The 18,729-nt window shown below is 35.2% G+C and overlaps 1 protein-coding gene across 2 annotated transcripts; it reads right to left on the minus strand.

The window, feature by feature from the left end:
• Window positions 1-524: 524 nt before the first annotated feature.
• LOC149532891 (Reticulon family protein) lies at window positions 525-5,124 on the minus strand. Of its 2 annotated transcripts, none has more exons than XM_089804467.1 (10): window positions 3,495-5,124; window positions 3,230-3,271; window positions 2,728-2,830; window positions 2,560-2,634; window positions 2,322-2,475; window positions 2,146-2,215; window positions 1,673-1,738; window positions 1,450-1,572; window positions 1,091-1,224; window positions 525-887 (listed from the first exon to the last, which is right to left on the minus strand). In XM_089804467.1, the coding sequence occupies exons 1-10, from the start codon at window positions 4,654-4,656 to the stop codon at window positions 858-860; spliced, it is 1,959 nt and encodes a 652-aa protein (XP_089660593.1). In that variant the 5' UTR covers window positions 4,657-5,124; the 3' UTR covers window positions 525-857. The 2 variants fall into 2 exon arrangements, with proteins under 2 accessions (XP_089660593.1, XP_089660594.1); XM_089804468.1 differs by having other exon boundaries at window positions 2,728-2,827; window positions 3,495-4,820.
• Window positions 5,125-18,729: the final 13,605 nt, after the last annotated feature.

Genomic DNA, 18,729 nt, shown 5'->3' on the forward strand with positions numbered 1-18,729 from the left:
TTGTAAGTTCAATTTAACCATATATGGGGTGGTCAAGTTGTTAGGACTGGTAGTTGGGTTTGTCTTTGCTTGGGCCAAAATTCAAATTGTTCCATTTTTATTTCATAGAGGGAAAAATGCCTGTACAATAATATTTTCTTTTGATAGTTATATATGATTCAGTTACCCATTCCATCAAGTTGGTGCTCCATTTATCCATTCCATCAACATGGTGGAGATATGGCTTAGAAGTCAATTCACGTGATAGTTGGGTTAATAGACTTGGGAGTCAATTCAAAGTGATAAGAATCCAAATGGTGACAGTGAACTTCATTTAAAGATGCTTTGATGTCTTGGTTTGTATCGATGTGACTCGGATGATCAAATTCTAGCAAAATATGTTCAGTTTGCTTTTTAAGTTATCTGAAATCACATATTCATTTGTTTTAAATCGCTGTAAATTCTGGACAAACATATGCATTTGTCAATATTATAGGATAGTTGAAGTTACTGAATCTAAAGGAACAGAATATCAAGAACAATCATTTTCTGAACAAATTATTTTATTATTATAAATTAGTCTACAAATATCAAGTGGGTAAACAATAACCCAGAAAGTTTTCATTTGACCTGAATTGCTAATAATTTACAATTGCATCTCAGCAATGTGACATATTATTTGATTTCACAAAGGAGAAGAGAAGCTACATAGATGCTGTGTTATGATTCTAGCAGTTAGGAAACTCCGAAAAACAGAGGAATAAGTGAACATCATTAGAGATGTTACATGGTTATTCACTTCCAATCCAATAAAAGCAGACAAGTTAACTCTGGAACATTCTTTACATTTGCTTGAGAGAAAATCTCAATATGGTGATCTAGAAGACTTTTTGTGGTATCTTCATCAGCTGCAAAGAACATTATCAATGAAATTAGTTCTCTGACCTTTGCAATTGGAACATTTACAGTCGAGACAAACCCTCAATGGAAACATATAACTTAATATTTGTGGATGCAAGTCCTTAAACCAAAAGACCAATCCAGGGTTTTCACTAAGGTACCCACTTTCCTTTTTACAAGACCTACTTCAAAATTAAGCAATCTAAGTCACCTCAAGTTTAGAAACTTCAACTGCCTGAATCTCTTCAATTTGGATATCTTGCTCTGAAGGATCTGATTGATGAATGTCAAGATATGCTTTCAAAGATTGATGGTACAGCCGAAGAGCCACTATCAAAATAAATGCTGCACACAAGAAGACAGACATGCTTAAGTAGTTGATTGCTTGTTCAGTGTGCTTTGAGTATGAATTTAGAATGATATATGAGATTGTTAAAGCTCAACACCTTACATTCTGATGCTTTTGTAATTAGAATTCATTGATAAAAATTCCATTTGCTCACTTTCTGTACTTACTATGGATTTCTTTTCATTAATTTAAGTTCATCAGAAGAGGGAAAAAATGCTTACCACCCCACAAACGAGCCGTGACTGTAGAGAAGTTCCATAGGAACAGAAAAACAGCAATCACTAAACCCTTCTTGTGGGAGCATGTATTCCATGCATCTCTAAACCGGAGTAACATGAAGCGACCTAAAGTGTAAAAAGAACAGCCAGTAAGAAACTTGATGATCAGTGAGTTAAATGCTATTTAAGGGACAAATCTCAGAAGGAATGACATTCCGTGTATTACCATATCCATCCAACTGAGCAGAGTACCGTGTATAAAGCTTAGGTAGGGTGAAGATGGCAAAAAAAGCTGCAGAGAAACATATTGTGCAATTAAACTTCAATTGACTATAATTGCATTGATCCTTGATTGCAAGATCTACAGGTACAATCCAATATCAACAGGCTCAATGAGATGGATAAAGCCCTTCACACGCTAACATAAGTCAGCTTTCCGCTTGGCTATTACTCAACCATATTCTCTTTATTTGTAAATCCACGAATTAGAAAATCAACAATCTCTCTTGAGTCTCACATAAACACCTAACAATATGGTTACCTAGCAAAACAAGGATCTGGATAACTCAGGTTAACATATCTATAATTGTGACTTTGCCTTTGAACACAACTTATAGACTGAAACAAACTTACAACTAAAAATGATTCATGAATAAAACAGTAAATCAAAGTGGTGTGCTAGATGGCTCTCTAACTTACATAACTTTGCCAGGTTCCAGATTGTCATTGTGTGCCCACACTTTGCTAACAACCAAAGAACAGAAGCCAACTGCAAAAAGCTTTCTTGTGAGATACAATGTGGAGTAAAGAATGCCCAATAAAGAGGATAGAAATTATCTAAAACTAGATGAGGATATATTCACATCTAAATTTACCTTCATTGTAGTAGCAGGGTCCCCTGAAAAAAGTTTTTGGAACTTGGCCAATAATAGATTGATTACTGGAAGAGCTGATCTAAGAACCCAAAGGGCATCTGCCTCACTAATCAACTCTACATCTGTAAGGCTGTTCTCTTGTTCAACTATTCCCCTGCTCAATGTAAAGAGTCAGCTATGTTACCATATTTTGAGCTCTGAGCTTGGATCCATTATCTTAAACAAGAGAAACTGTTACCTGCGCAAAATGGTCTTGTAAAGGAAAACTGCGGCTAGATATACCAGGGCCAAGTATGATACAAAGGTAACCAAGCTGCAACAAAAGGTCTCGATAATTTTAGACTTTTAATCAATTCATACCTGTAAGAATAAAAGTTCAAAATATATAAAAGGTAAAATTCAAGACCTGAAGTGCAAGTCCTGAGTAAAGGATGAAGATAAGACACAAAATGATCCAAATCCGAACAATAGTGCTGATTTTGGAGTATCCGTCCACATGATCAAATCTACTGAACATCGAGAGAGATACTGTCAGTCAATAATAAAAACTCCTCTAAATGGAACGCTTTTGACCCATAAAGAGGTCGGAATTAAAGAGTCCATCTGACAACATGAAGAACATTCGCTAGGGTTCTGCAACTTCTTCGAGCTAATGATCTCTACCATAGTGAAGCTTCAGGGGTCGTTTCGTTTGTGGCAAAATTGAAGATACTGGGCATGTAACTAACCAACTTCTGGATTATTGGAATAGATAATTCAGATTCTATACCTACTCACTACTCAGATTATGCACATAATTTGCCAGCAACGGAAAAAGCAAAGAACAAATCTTAAGAGCAAAGAATCATTCATTGAAATTTCTAACACTAGAAAAATATTACAATGGAAACAGCTGAAAAAGATCATACCCATATACTGGAAGTGGAGCCTCTCAGGTTCTACACACTGACCTGTCAATGGCAGAGCAAGAGAAATTAGAAGAGATTGTAATTGAGACACTATAGTAACCCACATTCTCCAGATATGTAAAGAAGAGATAAATAAACAGCAATCCTATTCAATCGCAGCGAAGAAATCTTAAGACGAACCTTGTTCAGGCTTGGATCTATCCTATGGAGAAGAAACACAAAGACGAAAGTAACAACAATGTAGTCAGAGCAACATAATACTTACTTCTTCTGGTCCGCCTTGGCAAGCAAGGTGATGATTTCGTCGGTTCTGAAGCTTGAACAAATTTTTTCTCCGATGTTATTGAATGGGCAGGGCTGGTTGCAAGAGGAGAAGGATATGAAACTGGAAGCTTAGCATTGTGATCAGTGGCCTCAAGATAGAGATGGTGGGTTGGGCTAACATTAGGCTCAAGATCAGCGAGTTGAAGTTCGGGAATTGAAGGATTGGAATGTGGAGAAGTGGACTCGGAATGAAGGTGTGGGATTGGAAGAAGATCGTTGGTACACATAACATCAGAATCAAAATCTGGAAGTGGAGGTACATTGTGGCAATAGATAGGCTCAGGGTCAATTGGTGCAATTGGAAGAACATTGATGGGATAGATTGGCTTGGGATCAAAGTCCGCCATGGGCGGCAGGGTACAAGGTTTAAGAGGGTTAAGGTCATCCTGAGGAATTCCACCAGCATTCGGTTCGGGCGCTTTTCGCTTGTGTGGCCTGAAGGTACCAAGCTGCTTTGTTCTTTTCGCCGTATCTAGCTGCCCCGGATCACAGCTTCCAGTTTCAAATGTTTCAATTCTAGAATTTCTGCTAGATCTTCCACACTTGGAAGCCAATTTACTATTTGGCTGCTCATCAACAGACTGCTGTAATGCAATTCCCTCGGTGACTTCAGTCCTAGAATTCTTTCTCTTGGGTGGATTTACTTTACATGTTGAAGATGGACTATCCAACTCCTCTACAATCGGGACTCCATCCCTATTGACCTTATGCCTTTGATAATTCAGAGGGCTTATTTCCCTTTCAACTCCCAAACTAGGCCTATTTTTCCTTCTTCCCGAACCAGCTTGTCCCACTCCTCCTTCTCCATGCTGTTGTTTAGTATCAAAATGACCAATGCTCTTGGAGTTCAATTTCTTGGGGGCAGATAAGGGGTTTCCAACTGAGACTCTGAGAGCTGCAGGATTATGATCAATTGGCCTATGATTACCATTGGTTTTACAGCCATTGTTTTCCTGAAGACCCAACACTTGTTCTTTGTCAATCATGTTATGATACATGGAAACAGTGATACCTCCTCCCGATTTCCTTCTCCTGGCTCTCTGATCGCCCTTACCCTCCCCCGTAGGAGAAGGCATGGGAAATCCCTCTCTTCCTGATCCCATCACTAACCCCACTCAAGTATCCGCAACACCCACGATATAAAAGCACATGAATCTAACAACCCTCCCCATAAATAACCTTTAAAATGCCCCTCTCAGCTTTGTTCAATCCTCTCAAGATCATGTGATTCCCCCATTTTGCACCATATAATGAAACGACTTACTGACTGAAAGATTCTTCTACACTACTATGGGAACTGTGAACCTCTCCACCTCACATTTTGGCAGGTGCACACACTCCAATGCAACATCCACTGATTGTACTTTGGAAATGCGCTTAAACCTTATATTTTATTATAACCAAATCAAAATTAGCGAACTTAACCTCATTGTTAACATAAAGGCCTCTGAATCAGTACGAGTCTAGTCGCTTACTGAACACCCACATATGGGCCTTGTCAAAATCATGTTTTTTTATTGCTTCTTCCGGACTCTCTGCTGTCCTGTGAAACTTTGAGTAAGTCCTGTTCTCAAGACAAACTGGGCCTTAGAGTAGTTTCTTTATACCTCCTGCAACTCTTGCAAGCAGTTGCAGAGCTCATCATCCATGTCTCTTTCTTACCACCCACCGTTCCTAATCCTGTTAATCAAAGCAAAATACTGAAAAGGCCTCATGCGAAAGTCTATTTTGTCTGGATTATCTGATAGCTTGCAGGCTCAACCAAAAAGGGTCCAACTACCCATTAACAAAATTAAAAAGAAATGGACTTTCTAGTGAATTATGACATTTTATATTTTGGATAATATGAGAAGGTTGCAAATGATATGATTAAGAAACTACGGAGCCGTTGTAGTTCAAATCAAAGGTTCCATGGAAAAAGACGTCGCAGAATGTCTACGTCTTATTGTTCAATCCTTTCATTGGGGGTTAATAATCTATAGAGAAAATGAATGCATAACGTTCCACATTGAAATTCTTTGGCCCAAGTAAATCGAAAGAGAAGGAAATGAATACGTAATGTTCGGACATGATTATGCTAAAATTTTCTTAAAGACTCAGATAGCAATTTCTCACTGATATTAACTGACAACGGCTCCTTTAATGGGAGTATATGCAGATGGAGGGGCCAGGGAAGGAGCGGGAAGGATCGAAATAGTCAAAAAGAACTGTTCCGGCGGGCCCGAACGGTTGGGTAGGTGCCATTTATATTACACAGTACACGTTTTTATGGAATCGTCATAAATTATCTCTTTGAAACTGGATCCAAAGTTGTATGGTTGGATCTGTGCTTTAATCACATATAAGTTGGAGAATCACCTAGAAAAATTTATTCCAGGTTTGGGGGGACTTTGGCTTAGGTAAGAAGTACTCAGATTTATAAATGGAAGAGAGTCACCTTTAAAAACAGAAAACTCATTCCAAGTTTGGGGATCATTCCAAAATTGGGGTTGTGTACGAAGTAGCTAAATTTATCTAGGTAGAGGCTTGTAAATGCATTTTTATGATTAATTAATTCTCTTTTATAAGCTATGGTAATATTTTTCGATTTATATATGTAAATTCATTTGTATTATATAGGTATTCCTGTGTTTCAAATATAAGGTGTACATATCTAATTACTTATATAATTTGAACAAGTAATCTCTCTTTCTTATATTTCTTATATTTAATTGAAGGTATTGGTTTAGTATAAAATATATTGATAGTTAAGAAAATCTTAAAATGATTTATTTTAATCTTATATATTGGTAGTATAAATTAGAATGATAAGTTTTCTTTTATAACAAAGTAGGAGAGTATTTTATTGCTTGTTTCTGAGTACTAGTAAGTGGTTAGCAAGCACTATTATATGCCAATGGTCATCTTCTTGTTTTGTAGTATTGCATTTGCACATGCTCTATGCACACTTAGTATTGATATGCAAAAGTTAAGAGACAACTTGAGAGATCCATCTCAACTTATCAAAATTCATTATTAATATAGTGGAATCCCACCTTGTACTCCCTTAGAGATATTACTTCTTCTCTCATAAGTTTTTTTCTTCTTCTTCCCTTTGACCTATATTTTTAGTACTTTAAACAAACAAAAACTCATTTTATTGTTGGAGACATCAATCTATTTCAATGGAGCATCATCTAAGTAATGGGAAAATTGCCATTTTGAAATCATGAATTTTTCACAGTCTTATTTTTAGTCCCTACATAGGTAGCAATTAGGTGTCACAATTAATTTTTATAACTAAAATTACTAAACTTCTAAGGTAAAGTACACATCTATTTTTTAAATTAATTTTCAATCACTAATTACTTAGACATGATTTTGCTAGGGGTAAAATTAATTTAGTAACATAAAAAATTACAAAAAATAATTTTCTAGAAACTTCTTCTAAATCCTTTTGAGCCATTCAGAAACCTCTAGAATGGAAGCAATACTGCTGAATTGTAGGAAGCTGAAATGTCTTGAGTTGATTTACTGAAAGAAATTGGAAAGGTTTTCAGGATTCAAAGATTTTAAAGAGCTTAGAATATTAAACATTGAGGATTGTCTTGAGCTTCGACAACTTCTAGCTCGAAATTTTTGTTGTTGGAAGAGGATGACAAAAGATAGATATGAGAAGTTGAATTTGAAGGGAAATAAGAGCACCCCAAAAAGTCATCTGAGATCACTATGCACATCCTGTATCCACAATTTCTTGAATAGCTTCTAATAAGAAAATACAAGTACATACTACTATGCCATAAAAGCAAAAACATATATAGTTGATTTCCCATAATTAAAACCTTAAAGGAAAGTGATTACAATTTATCGATCTAAATAAATTTCAACATCATTACGACATACATATTTAATATTCTACCATCATGAAACTAGAAGAATGAGATATAATAGAAAACACATATATATGTGGGAAAAACCTTTCCAGGTAAAAACCCCACCCTCTAAAACATCAAGCTAATGTATTACTCAACAAGTTAAAATACATTTTCAACTTTCACATGGAGATTTACATCATGCTCCATTCTAGAGAAAATTTAGTAGCATAACCCTGTGCAAAGAACTTCTCATCTCTCCCTTCAATCTCTTCAACAACTCATTATTTTTATAGAGTTTCTAAAGCGTCTACATTCAATGGTTTTACAACTTATTTAGAAACTTCCTTTATGCACAACTCTTGCATTAAAAAAAAACAAAGAGAATAAAGCCCAAAAAATAAACTTTTTGTTTTTTGAACCAAGTCCATCCTTGTGGAAGATTTGGTATCATTTAGCATCTTCCAAAAAATGCATAAATATCCCAACAACCTCCCACTTGACAAAGCCCTTACAAGAGTCTAACTGATGAAACTATATCATCACAACCATCCATGAAACCACATAAATCTTAATGCATGCTCTTATGCCCCAACTAGGTACTTGTCCAAATAGCACAAACATAAGATCCCACTGATAACAAAGGCTTCTGAATACTACCACCACTCCACTACGCTCATGAGCTAAATAAAAGAATCAAAAGCATCAACTTCTTAGCCCAATACAACTACAAAGTAATCCTCTAGAAAATAAGATAAAACATCAGCCAGAATAATAACCAAAATAATTGCTCCAATCCAACTAATAAACCCACAAGATTGAAAAATAACATCCACAAAAAATGCTAACCCATCCAATCACCTATACCTCAAAGGTATCCAACACCAAAAAACTCATGCCAACAACATAACCAACCCATAAACTATAGCCTCAAGCTCTATGTGCAAACCAGTTGATGAAGACTAAACACATATAAGAACTCCCATTGCATGGGTAATGTCAAATCTAAAAGATCAAAGGCATATTGAGTCTACTGATAACAACACAAAGAAAGTGTAACCATGTAGTACCAAAGACCATCCACAAGGATATGCAAATCCTATAGCAAAAATGATGTAAGAGACATCTCTCTCATCCAGTCTCTACAACTCTCCCATGTTCTCCACGTCCAATAAAGAAAAGAGATAAATGAATCACCATGTCATCACCAAAAGTAATGAAGTACGAGTGGTAACATATGACATAAAAGAGTGACCACCATAGCTCCAATAAATCTCATAAACAATGTTATGTGAACCCAAACATCCAAGAAGATAACCAAGACCAAATAGAGAACCTGCAAATCATAAGCATGTAGCATGTCCTTCCAGAAACACCTCTAAATGCTAGTTGTGAAAAGTATGATCTCCTTCACAACCCTAAGAGAAAAGCTATCACAACATCCAAAACCATTCAACCTCAAGAGATCAAACATAACATGATATCATGAATCTACATAGATGTTAGCCTCTCAAAGAAGATAAAAAACAACTCCATTTCCCATTTTAGGAAACCAACCCACTACCATCTCCCACTATCATCATAAATGAAAAACACCTCAAGGAGATAATCAAGTTATCCATCTCTAATAATGAATCCTCTCGAACCATCTAACTATAGCTCAAGATCCATGGATATGAAAGAAAACATAAAGCACCTGAAAGTAACATTGGGCAATACCTCTATAGTGATAAACTACTAAGAAGACCAAGAGTGGGGAATGATAATGCTCCTCCAAGATATGAAAGTCATCATGACTTATCCAAGAACAATCTCCTCATAGGTCTCTATTGAACTTACATCCAACCAAGGTGTAGGCTCTTCAGGCTTTCTGTGAAAATCTCATCAAGAGTATACATGTCAACAACATATCTCTCATATCAAGAGAACTCTAGCCTCACCTAAGTCTCCAAGTATTCATGAGCACCAATAATCAATCACTCCGTACCAAAATCCATTGTTACAACATAGCACTATCATGAAGTATCAAACAAATGATCAAAGTACTCAATACCAAGATCAAGGTCAAAGATCCAACAATGGAATCGGGAACATAAACATGACAACATGATCTAAACCATCTCCTCCAAAGAGATAACATTCTCCATGTGATCATATCAAATAAGTACATCATGTCATGACTCTAAATTGGTAATCAAGAGCAAAACAATGACATAAAAGCCACCATGATAACATATCAAATAAAAACATAAACAACATCTCTACTAAGGACCCCTTGAATCCTAAAGATGTTAACATCTCCAATCACATGAAGATACTGTCTCCAACTAGCAAACCAAAAAATGTGAAAAAGCCTTCTACATCAACAAGATCTAAGACATCCTCCAACATTTGAAACACTAAAGAAGATCATTCATCACCATGTGATGAATATATAGTCACTATTGAAGCTCTCGCTAAAACATGATACCAAGATTTCCAAGCATATGATTGTGACACACCATCTCCCAAATTTGTATATCATCTAGGCTTGCACATCACAAGAAGTGAAACCAAGATTTCCAAACTCAATAAATTTACATGCTATAGGAAACCATAACTGACTATTGAAGTACTCACTTATCATCCATCCTCTCATCCCAAAGAAACTACACCAATGCATAAGTGACCACAAAAAAGGCCAGCTAACAAATCTATACCAACACTGAGTCAAATCTGGTGGATATAGATAGCACACATCCAAGTGATCCCATTCCAATTAAATGGGTGTCCTACCCACCTAATTGCATAACTTGTAGATCTAATCATTGCAAAATGAAAACTTACTATCACATTAGTAAGATGTAAAAAATAGATTAAAGAGAATAATCATCTAGATAATATGACTCAAACACCAAATCAAGCATAAAATTTACTTTCCAATTATGTCCACATCGAGCACCATAGTTCAGGAATCCAAAAAAGCACCACCACAGAAATGTTGAGTGACTGATCATGTACCAACATCTCCATGAAGAGAAAGAAACACACATCCTCTCACCATGAACAAAGCATGCATGCATGTAGAACTACAACTATCTCATCCAGGAACATCTTGAAGGAACCAGAGTCTAGAAAATAACTCTTCAATAGATCCATAAAAAAGTACAAGTTTTTTTTTCAACATGGAAAACCTACAAAAATGTTGTGTTTAAGAACACCCATGGACATACACACCCACTTCTCATTTGGAAGACTCAAAAGTCTAAAAAAACAACAAAAAACTAAACCCAGAATAATGGATTTTTACAAATGAGCACCATGATAAATTTTAAAGGAAAATCTATAAGCCCCTCAGATCCAATGAACAAGAATGCAAGCCATGAAAGTAAAATCATCCAAGAGGAAGAAGTAGTACAAGAACTCCATACCCACTTATAGACCAATTCCACAACCACTACTAGCACATGCATTTGAGAGAGATAGGTTATCTAGAAGCTTCTAGATCATCCAATGGTCAACTCCATAACTTCTATGCATTCTAGGTAACAAAGATACACCTTTCAATACCCATGCATCAAGAATTATTTTGCCCTCAACCAAGAGCTCTAGATCAATGTCATTTCAACATGACCAAATCTATTTTCTCTATCTTCACCATCCTTCAAGAAATGTCAACCGTCTCTTGGAAAACTAAATCAACTACAAGACTTCTACTCATCAAAGGACTAATTATTAGCTAATTTATTCATAAAACAATTCTTCAAGCTCTACAAGATAAGAAATATAAATAGAAGAAATACCTAGAACCATAAATAATATGAATCGTCACACACAAGCAACATGCAACGCACAAAATCGAGCTCTGATCCTAATTAAAGGGAAATGAGATCACCCCAAAAAGCTATTTGAGATTAGTATGCACCTTGTGTATCCAATAATTTCTTGAAGAGCTTCTAATAAGAAAATACAAATACATACTACTACGCCATAAAAATGAAAACAAACATAGTTGATTTCCCACAATTAAAACCTTAAAGGAAAGTGATTATACTTTATCGATCTAAATACATTTTATTAGCATTACGATATATAGATTTAATATTCTACCATCATGAAACTAGAAGAATGAGACATAATAGAAAACAAAAATATACACAGGGAAAACCTTTCTAGGTAAAATCCCCACCCTAAAAAATATCAAGCTAATGTATTATTCAACAAGTTACAATACATTTTCAACCTTCACATGAAGATTTACATCTTGCTCAATTCTAGAGAAAATCTAGTAGCATAATCGTCTGCAAAAAACTTCTCATCTCTCTCTTACATCTCTTCAACAACTCATTATCTTTATAGAGTTTTCATACAAAAGGAAATAATTTCTAAAGCATCTACATTCAATGTATCTATAACTTATTTAGAAACTTCCTTTATGCACAACTCTTGTATAAAAACAAAGCAAAGAGAATAAAACCCAAAAAATGGACTTTTTTTTTTTTGCTCCAAGTCTATCCTTGTGGAAGATTTTGTCTCATTTAGCATCTTCCAAAAAATGCATAAATAAAAAACCAATAAAGAATGATAAGGTTGACTCACCATATGTTAGAATATTTAGAATAACTGAGGGCAGGGGGTGGTGGTGAATTAGTTATCCAAGGTCCAGATGTACCAATTGAGCAAACAATTACTTAAATAAATTTAGATCTTATCATTCCATAACTCGGTCCCTATAGTCAACTTTTAGTAACATCAACTAGTTTTCCTCTATCCTAAATATAACAGACTTGCAGAATGTAAACATTAATTAGTAAAGCACCGTAAATAACATCCACACAAGTTTGACACTAGGATTTAACATGGAAACCCAATTTGAGAAAACCCACAAATAACATATCACCAATTTTCACTCTTCTAAAGTGAGCTCTATTAGGAGCCAACCTGTTAAAGGTTACAAAATACATTGTTAAATGTGATCTTGTTAAAGGATTTAATCACCCTGTTAAGAGTGGTCTTGTTAGAGGACTTTAGAACATTCCATTTTAATGTCACCCTACTAAGGATTTACATATGACTTTTAGGTCAACCTTGATTAAAGGATTTCAAATAATGTTTCCATTGGTTAGAAAGTAACATCGGGTTTTGATTTGTCAAGTACAACTCAATTTGCATGTATAGATCTTAGTTTGGCTCATAAGCTAATTCATTGTCTGGCCTCCATTGTCATCTCAGTCTTTGATTCACTTGGCAACCCTTCAAGTAATCACTCTTCACCTCTTCTCAACTCTTCTCAGCCTTCTACTTAGATTCACTAGTCAATAACATCATAAATTGTTCCAACTTTTAACAACTCTCTGGAACTCTCTTAAAGTTTTCTATTGTACCTCCTTAAAATAGGTAACTCTGATCCTTTTTTGCTTAAACATCATTGTAGATCTTAGGGTTTACAATTAGATCCATCACATACAATGTACATGATTGTCATATTGTTTATCATCTTCTTTTTTAGAAACTTCTCTTGGAATCCATTTCTTAGGTCGTTTACCTAATCCTCTTCTGGTATTAAATGATCCAACTCATTGATCCTTATCTTTAACATGCTTTCCATATTCCAAGAAATCAACTTAGTTGGTTGGAAGTTATGATTTCTCATAAATTGTTAAAATACTATTCCTCGACCAACACTGTGTTTTGGCACTCGATCATCATTGGGTTACTCGGTTGCTACTAAATTTCTTACTCGACACATAAACTGTCACTCGGTTGGTATTGATACTTGGTTAACACTATTTCTACTCAGCTTATTTTTGGCGCTTGGTCGACACTAGCATCACTCGGCATAAACTTCAAGTTTCTTAATCTTCTTCTCTGTTGCTTGGTTAAGCCTATGCATTTGATCTATCTTTGATCACACCTTCATGGCTTTAGTATTACTATCTTATCCACTTGCAACATGATTTAAACAATTATCTTGTTAAAGTCCAACTAATCAAGTGCCCATTTATAATGTCTTCTTCATAACTCAAACTTTTCTATAGATACTTTTGTTATGAACAACTTCTCAAATCCTTTTCATCAATCAAATAGATATAACACTTAGATCAAATAACAAGCTGTCTCACCAATAGGTTTGACATCAATGACAACATAACAATTGTTTCAATTGTAGTTTCCAACACCATATCCTAACATAATTGTCATGTACTCTATTCATTGCCAAGTTTCAAGATCGTATCTTTTGACATTGGAAGATCAGTGGAGGGAGCATAGTCACTTTTAACCCTACATCTCTTTTCAAAGGTGATTGGGGTTGACACAATCACTGAAATGGATATTACTTGCATTGCCATACCTGAAGCCTCGGTGAGCAAGATCATCATATGTAACCTAGAAACTGTCAAAAATTTCGGGAAGGTTTTTGGAGGGAGCTCAGTGAGCGGTCATATTGTGGGGGTCATTGTGGAAGCTTTTGGACTCATTAGAATCTCATATTTCTCCCTCAAAACCAATATGAAGAACTTTTTGTATAGCTTGAATCCAAAATCAAAACAAAAACATTATTTCTAAAGCACTTTATTAGTCTTCATCATCAATATTCAATGACATTTTTTCCTTCAACAAAGAGATGTTTGGGTCAAGTGATAGCTAGTGTGCACTTTCCTTCATGTCTTCATCTATCTTGGACAATTTATCCTTAATCTCCTTTGTAAAGATAGATGTCTCACTTGACAAATAGTGATACACCACTATTAACAGAGGTTTCCAGTGTACCAAGAATATTAGCTAACTCTACTTGATCTATTGCAATTTTTTGTGCAACTTGTTCTAACATCCTGTTCTCAAATTTCCTTTTTGTTGTTTGAAGTAGCTTCTCCTATCCATTCAAATCTTCATTGAATTTGTGGATAATTTCTGCTAACTGATCAAGAATAGGTTGAGTAATATCAACCTTAATACTTAGAGCATCAACAAATATGCTCTTGATTTTGTTGCTTAGCTCTCTTCTTTAGTAGTTCACCCATGTTATTCATTTGATTAGGGGTGAGGGTAGATATATCCCAATTTGGAATAACTGTATCCTCATCCATATCAATAGCTTCAACATCTTTGCCCTTTTCCCTAAAAATGGTGGAAACAATTTTCCTTCCCTTGTTTGGTACATCAGTACTTGGTTGAGACTAGTTCTCAATTGTCATTGTACTAGCTATGGATACATTTGGAATGGAAAAAATTGTGGAAATTTGTGTACTAGCAACAAATGTTGAAACAACACTAACAACAAAAATACATCGTTGTTGCTTAGTCAAGCTTGATGACGGAGGACCTTGCTGCTTGATAGATGAAGTGTTGGGCACTTTAGTCATTGTAACATTCAGCTGAATAGATTCAAATCTTGGTTGGCTGCTTGGTATAGAAGTGGTATCCACAACCAAATTAGTAGAAGCTATCTCTAAGCCAGATTACACTAAGGTTGTGCTTGGAGAGTGAGAAAATTAGGCCATGATTGCTACTACAATTTTCTCTGCATCAGTTTCCTTAATACATTGTATCTCTAGAAGACTTTTTCCGATAGCTTCTTGTTCTTCCTCGTCATCATCCAAATTGACATCAACAATCTCATCAAATTTTATTTCTACACCCTCTTCCTCACCATCATCTTTGTTATCAACATGAACAAAAAAGTCACTAGGTTGATGCAATTTGTAAATGTTCTTCCATGTTGTTGTAGTTGTCTTTACTACATATTCAATGTCCTTAAGTAGTATCATACAAGTGTTCAACTTGAGAGTGAACTTCTTTTCATTTTGCTTCAAGGATTTTGTTACTTCCTTCTTACTGAGATTAGGCATGAGTTGTTTCAAGGTTTGTTCAAAGATGTCCTTAGCTATCCTCTTTGCATGCTCCCATCTAGGCTTTATTGCCTACATAAGCTCATTAGGAATCTTCTATGCAAGCTCATATGGAGAGTACTTCCATTTACATAGCTTGGTCATAACAACATCCTGAATCTACCTTTTCTCATCCTCATTCCATGTCTCATATTTGAGGAATTTGAAATTTTCCATGCTAGCTCCTTCTTCCATCTTCTTTAATCTTTCTTGAAGTGTAGGTGTAGATATTTTGAAGATAATCTGCTCAGCTTCATCTTCACCTAACTTCAATTTCTTCCTTGACTTGGCTACTCTTCTTGTGAATACAATAGGGGATGACTTGGCAGTTCTAGTTATGATAACCTTTCCTTTCTTCCTTAGAGGTTCTTCTTCCTTAGATTTGGCTTCTTCTTCTTCATCCTTTGCATCATCGTCTTATATATCATCACCTTTTCCCTTGGTAAGCATTAAAGGAGAACCTTCTTTCTTAGTGCCTTTTAGTAGCTTTTCTACTCTTTTTCTTCCTTTATTCACTAGTTGAGGTACCTTGATCTCAAGCTCTATTTTTGCCTTAGCTTCATCATATGTTCTAAAATATGTAGCGTTGGAATCTACAGGCTCATTTAGTAGAGCTTCTATGATATCCTTGGTGTCATCAATGTTAACCTCATACTCTAGAGGCTTAACCCATGCCACTCTAGGTCTGACTACCTGAATGTATACTTTGTTACAATACTTGTAATCTTCTACAAGTTTCTTAGGGATCCTATATCTACCAGTCATCTTCTCTTTGGATGTTTCAAAGTAGTTATCCATGATGCTATCAAAATTTTCACCCATCTCTGTTATATACTCATTCATTTGATATAAAATAGGAACATCTTTCCTCCATACCACTGTACCTTTGGAAGGGAAGAATTTCTAAACAAAGAAGAAAAAACATGTTAAAAGAGATCCAAACTTACATGGATTATTCTTTGATCCTTTGATGCTCTCCATGTTTTTGTTGCAACAAAAACTCAACAAGTTTGGTGGATAGGTTATTCTTCACAACCTTGTAAGCAAGATCAACAACTTCACATGACATGCTATTTAATCTACTAGAACTATAAATATTTTGTGGAATAATATGTGTTGAACTTCAGCTCTATATCTATTACAACACTAATCTTCATACCTCTTTCATCCCACTCGGTAAGAGTTTTCTTTTCCAATTCGACGTGACCTAGGGTTATGGTTGTCTTCACTTTTAATTATTTATCATTGGGAGCCTAATGATTCTATGAATAATTTTCTTTGTTATCTGAATGGGTTGTTTCAACCATAACAACCCATTGTGTTTATAGCTCAAAATATATCTCATCCACTTGAACTGAAAGTCTCACAATTCCCTAAATGCTTCATTCATTTCTAGGGTTCCAAGTTCTTGGATAGAACAATGATAAAAGGAACAAATGTCATGCATGAGTAATACCTTAGGTGGAATTTGTGACTATGGACCAACTAGTTCAAGTGCCTTTGTAATCGTTGAACTAAACTTGAAATTTGGTGCCTTGCAGTTGACTCCACAAATCAACATTTTAGAACCTTTCTTTGTTTTGCTGCTTAAAGATGCCATGCTCAGTAGGGTTTCTGAGAACCTTGAGAATTCTTCAACAGAAAACACTTAAATCACTTGGGGGCTTTGAATTCACTCTTCATGAATAGCTCTACAAATTTGTCGTGAAATAATGCCTTCAATTTCTTCCTTTTAACGAATTTCCTCCTTTCAATCGCCATTAATGCTTCATACTTTATACTCACTCAATGACAGGTTGTCCTCCACTCGGTTTAGTCTTTAATTCTCGGAAGACATCTACAACTTGGTAGAGTCACCATCACTAGGTAGGAACTACCAATTTGAGTCTACAATGATATGTAACTTGGCCTTTTTTAGTAAGGTCTTGTGACCCAACCTTGCTCGGTAAGGTCTCCTACTTTCCATCATGCTCGGTGATCCCTATGCATCTTAAACATTGATTGGATTGTTCTTCTTGCTAGCTAGAACTCGTGTTTTCATTCTCTGGAGATTTTGGTACCCATTGTTGCATTATTTTCTTTCTGATATTGTCATCTTTGGCTTTCTTTTCATCTTCAATTCTACTTGTGTTCATATAGTTCTTGGCAAGATGTCCAAGTTCTGTACAAATAAAACATCTTTTTCTAGTATCTCTTTTCCTCATATGATGTTTCACACAGTTTTCTCCAATGTGTCCAAATTTACCACAATAGTGACATCTACACCATGTATTGTAATCCCATCCAAATATTTCTTTCATAATTTGTTATGTTGGGTTCCACTACTTGGTTTTGCACTCTGAAGATTTGTGTCCTTGTTTCTTGCAATTGTGACATTTACCTTCAAACATAGGTTTCTCTTCACATTCACTTGCTCTATGACCATGCTTATTGCAACTGTAGCACTTTCCATTGAATTTAGCTTTACCATTTCTCCAACATTTGTTTGATGTATGACCTATCTTACCATAATGATTGCAAGTAGGTCTTTGATTCTTTTGAGCTCCTTGATGAGATGATTCACCTTCTTTTGTGTATCCTATTCTAGCTTTTCCTTTGTGTTTGTACTGACTTTATTCATTTTATTGATTCATGCTTTCCTGAGATTTCATCATTCTTTCATAGGTTTTCTTTTCAATGTTGAGATCATTTTACAATCTTTCATTCTTTGATCTTAGATTCATAAGCTCTTCATTTGCACTGGTGATTTGATTAATGAAGTCTTCTTGTTGAAGGGATAATTGCTAGATTTCATTGTTCTTTTCTTCTATCTCTTCTTTGGCTTTTTCTTTTTCTTCCATGACTTTACATAATATGACCGATTGGATTTCTTGTTCACTTTTCAGCTTTCTAATTTCTTACTGAAGATTGGAATTCTTTTATAAAAGATCTTTGATTGCTTCATCAGCTTCATTTGAATTTTTTTCAGGATATATATCTTCAATTCTTTCTTCCATGTACAGATTGCAATTTGTTTGTACTACAAGATCTTTCCTTCTTTTCAGTGATTGACAGAGTTGCTCCTTTTTCTTTCTTAAGTTGCCCAATAGCCAATTCAAGATCCAACTTCTCATTATCAGTAACCTTATCTAGCCTATATACCTCCATTGCCTCTGATCTTTTCTCAAGATTTTAAACTTCTGATGTGAGAACCATATAAGCTCTGATATCAATTTTTGGAAATATAAGGTAGGCAAGGTTATTGAGATGGGAGGGGTGGGTCAAGAACCAATAAAACTTTATCTTATTTCAAAAATTAATCCTTTATATAATATTTTGATCTAATTGTATGCATGAAAGAAAATAAAAATTCATAACAATTTGACACTGCATGACTTACAACACTGGATCCACTTCATTAACTATGCAAGCTTAGTAGACACTGTTGGACTTGGTTAATACTACAAAGCTTGATTAA

Source organism: Cupressus sempervirens, chromosome 10 (genome assembly GCF_028749045.1).
Source record: "Cupressus sempervirens isolate cs-2001-9-10 chromosome 10, ASM2874904v1, whole genome shotgun sequence".
Lineage (NCBI taxonomy): Eukaryota > Viridiplantae > Streptophyta > Pinopsida > Cupressales > Cupressaceae > Cupressus > Cupressus sempervirens.

Excerpts from the sequence above, each read along its gene's own strand:
- LOC149532891 (XM_089804467.1), bottom strand. The coding sequence starts at position 4,656 with ATGGGATCAGGAAGAGAGGGATTTCCCATGCCTTCTCCTACGGGGGAG. Across the intron at positions 2,831-3,229 it reads GCTCCACTTCCAGTATATGG|TAGATTTGATCATGTGGACG; the intron begins GTATGATCTTTT and ends CTCGATGTTCAG. Across the intron at positions 2,635-2,727 it reads ACTCAGGACTTGCACTTCAG|CTTGGTTACCTTTGTATCAT; the intron begins GTCTTGAATTTT and ends CTTTTGTTGCAG.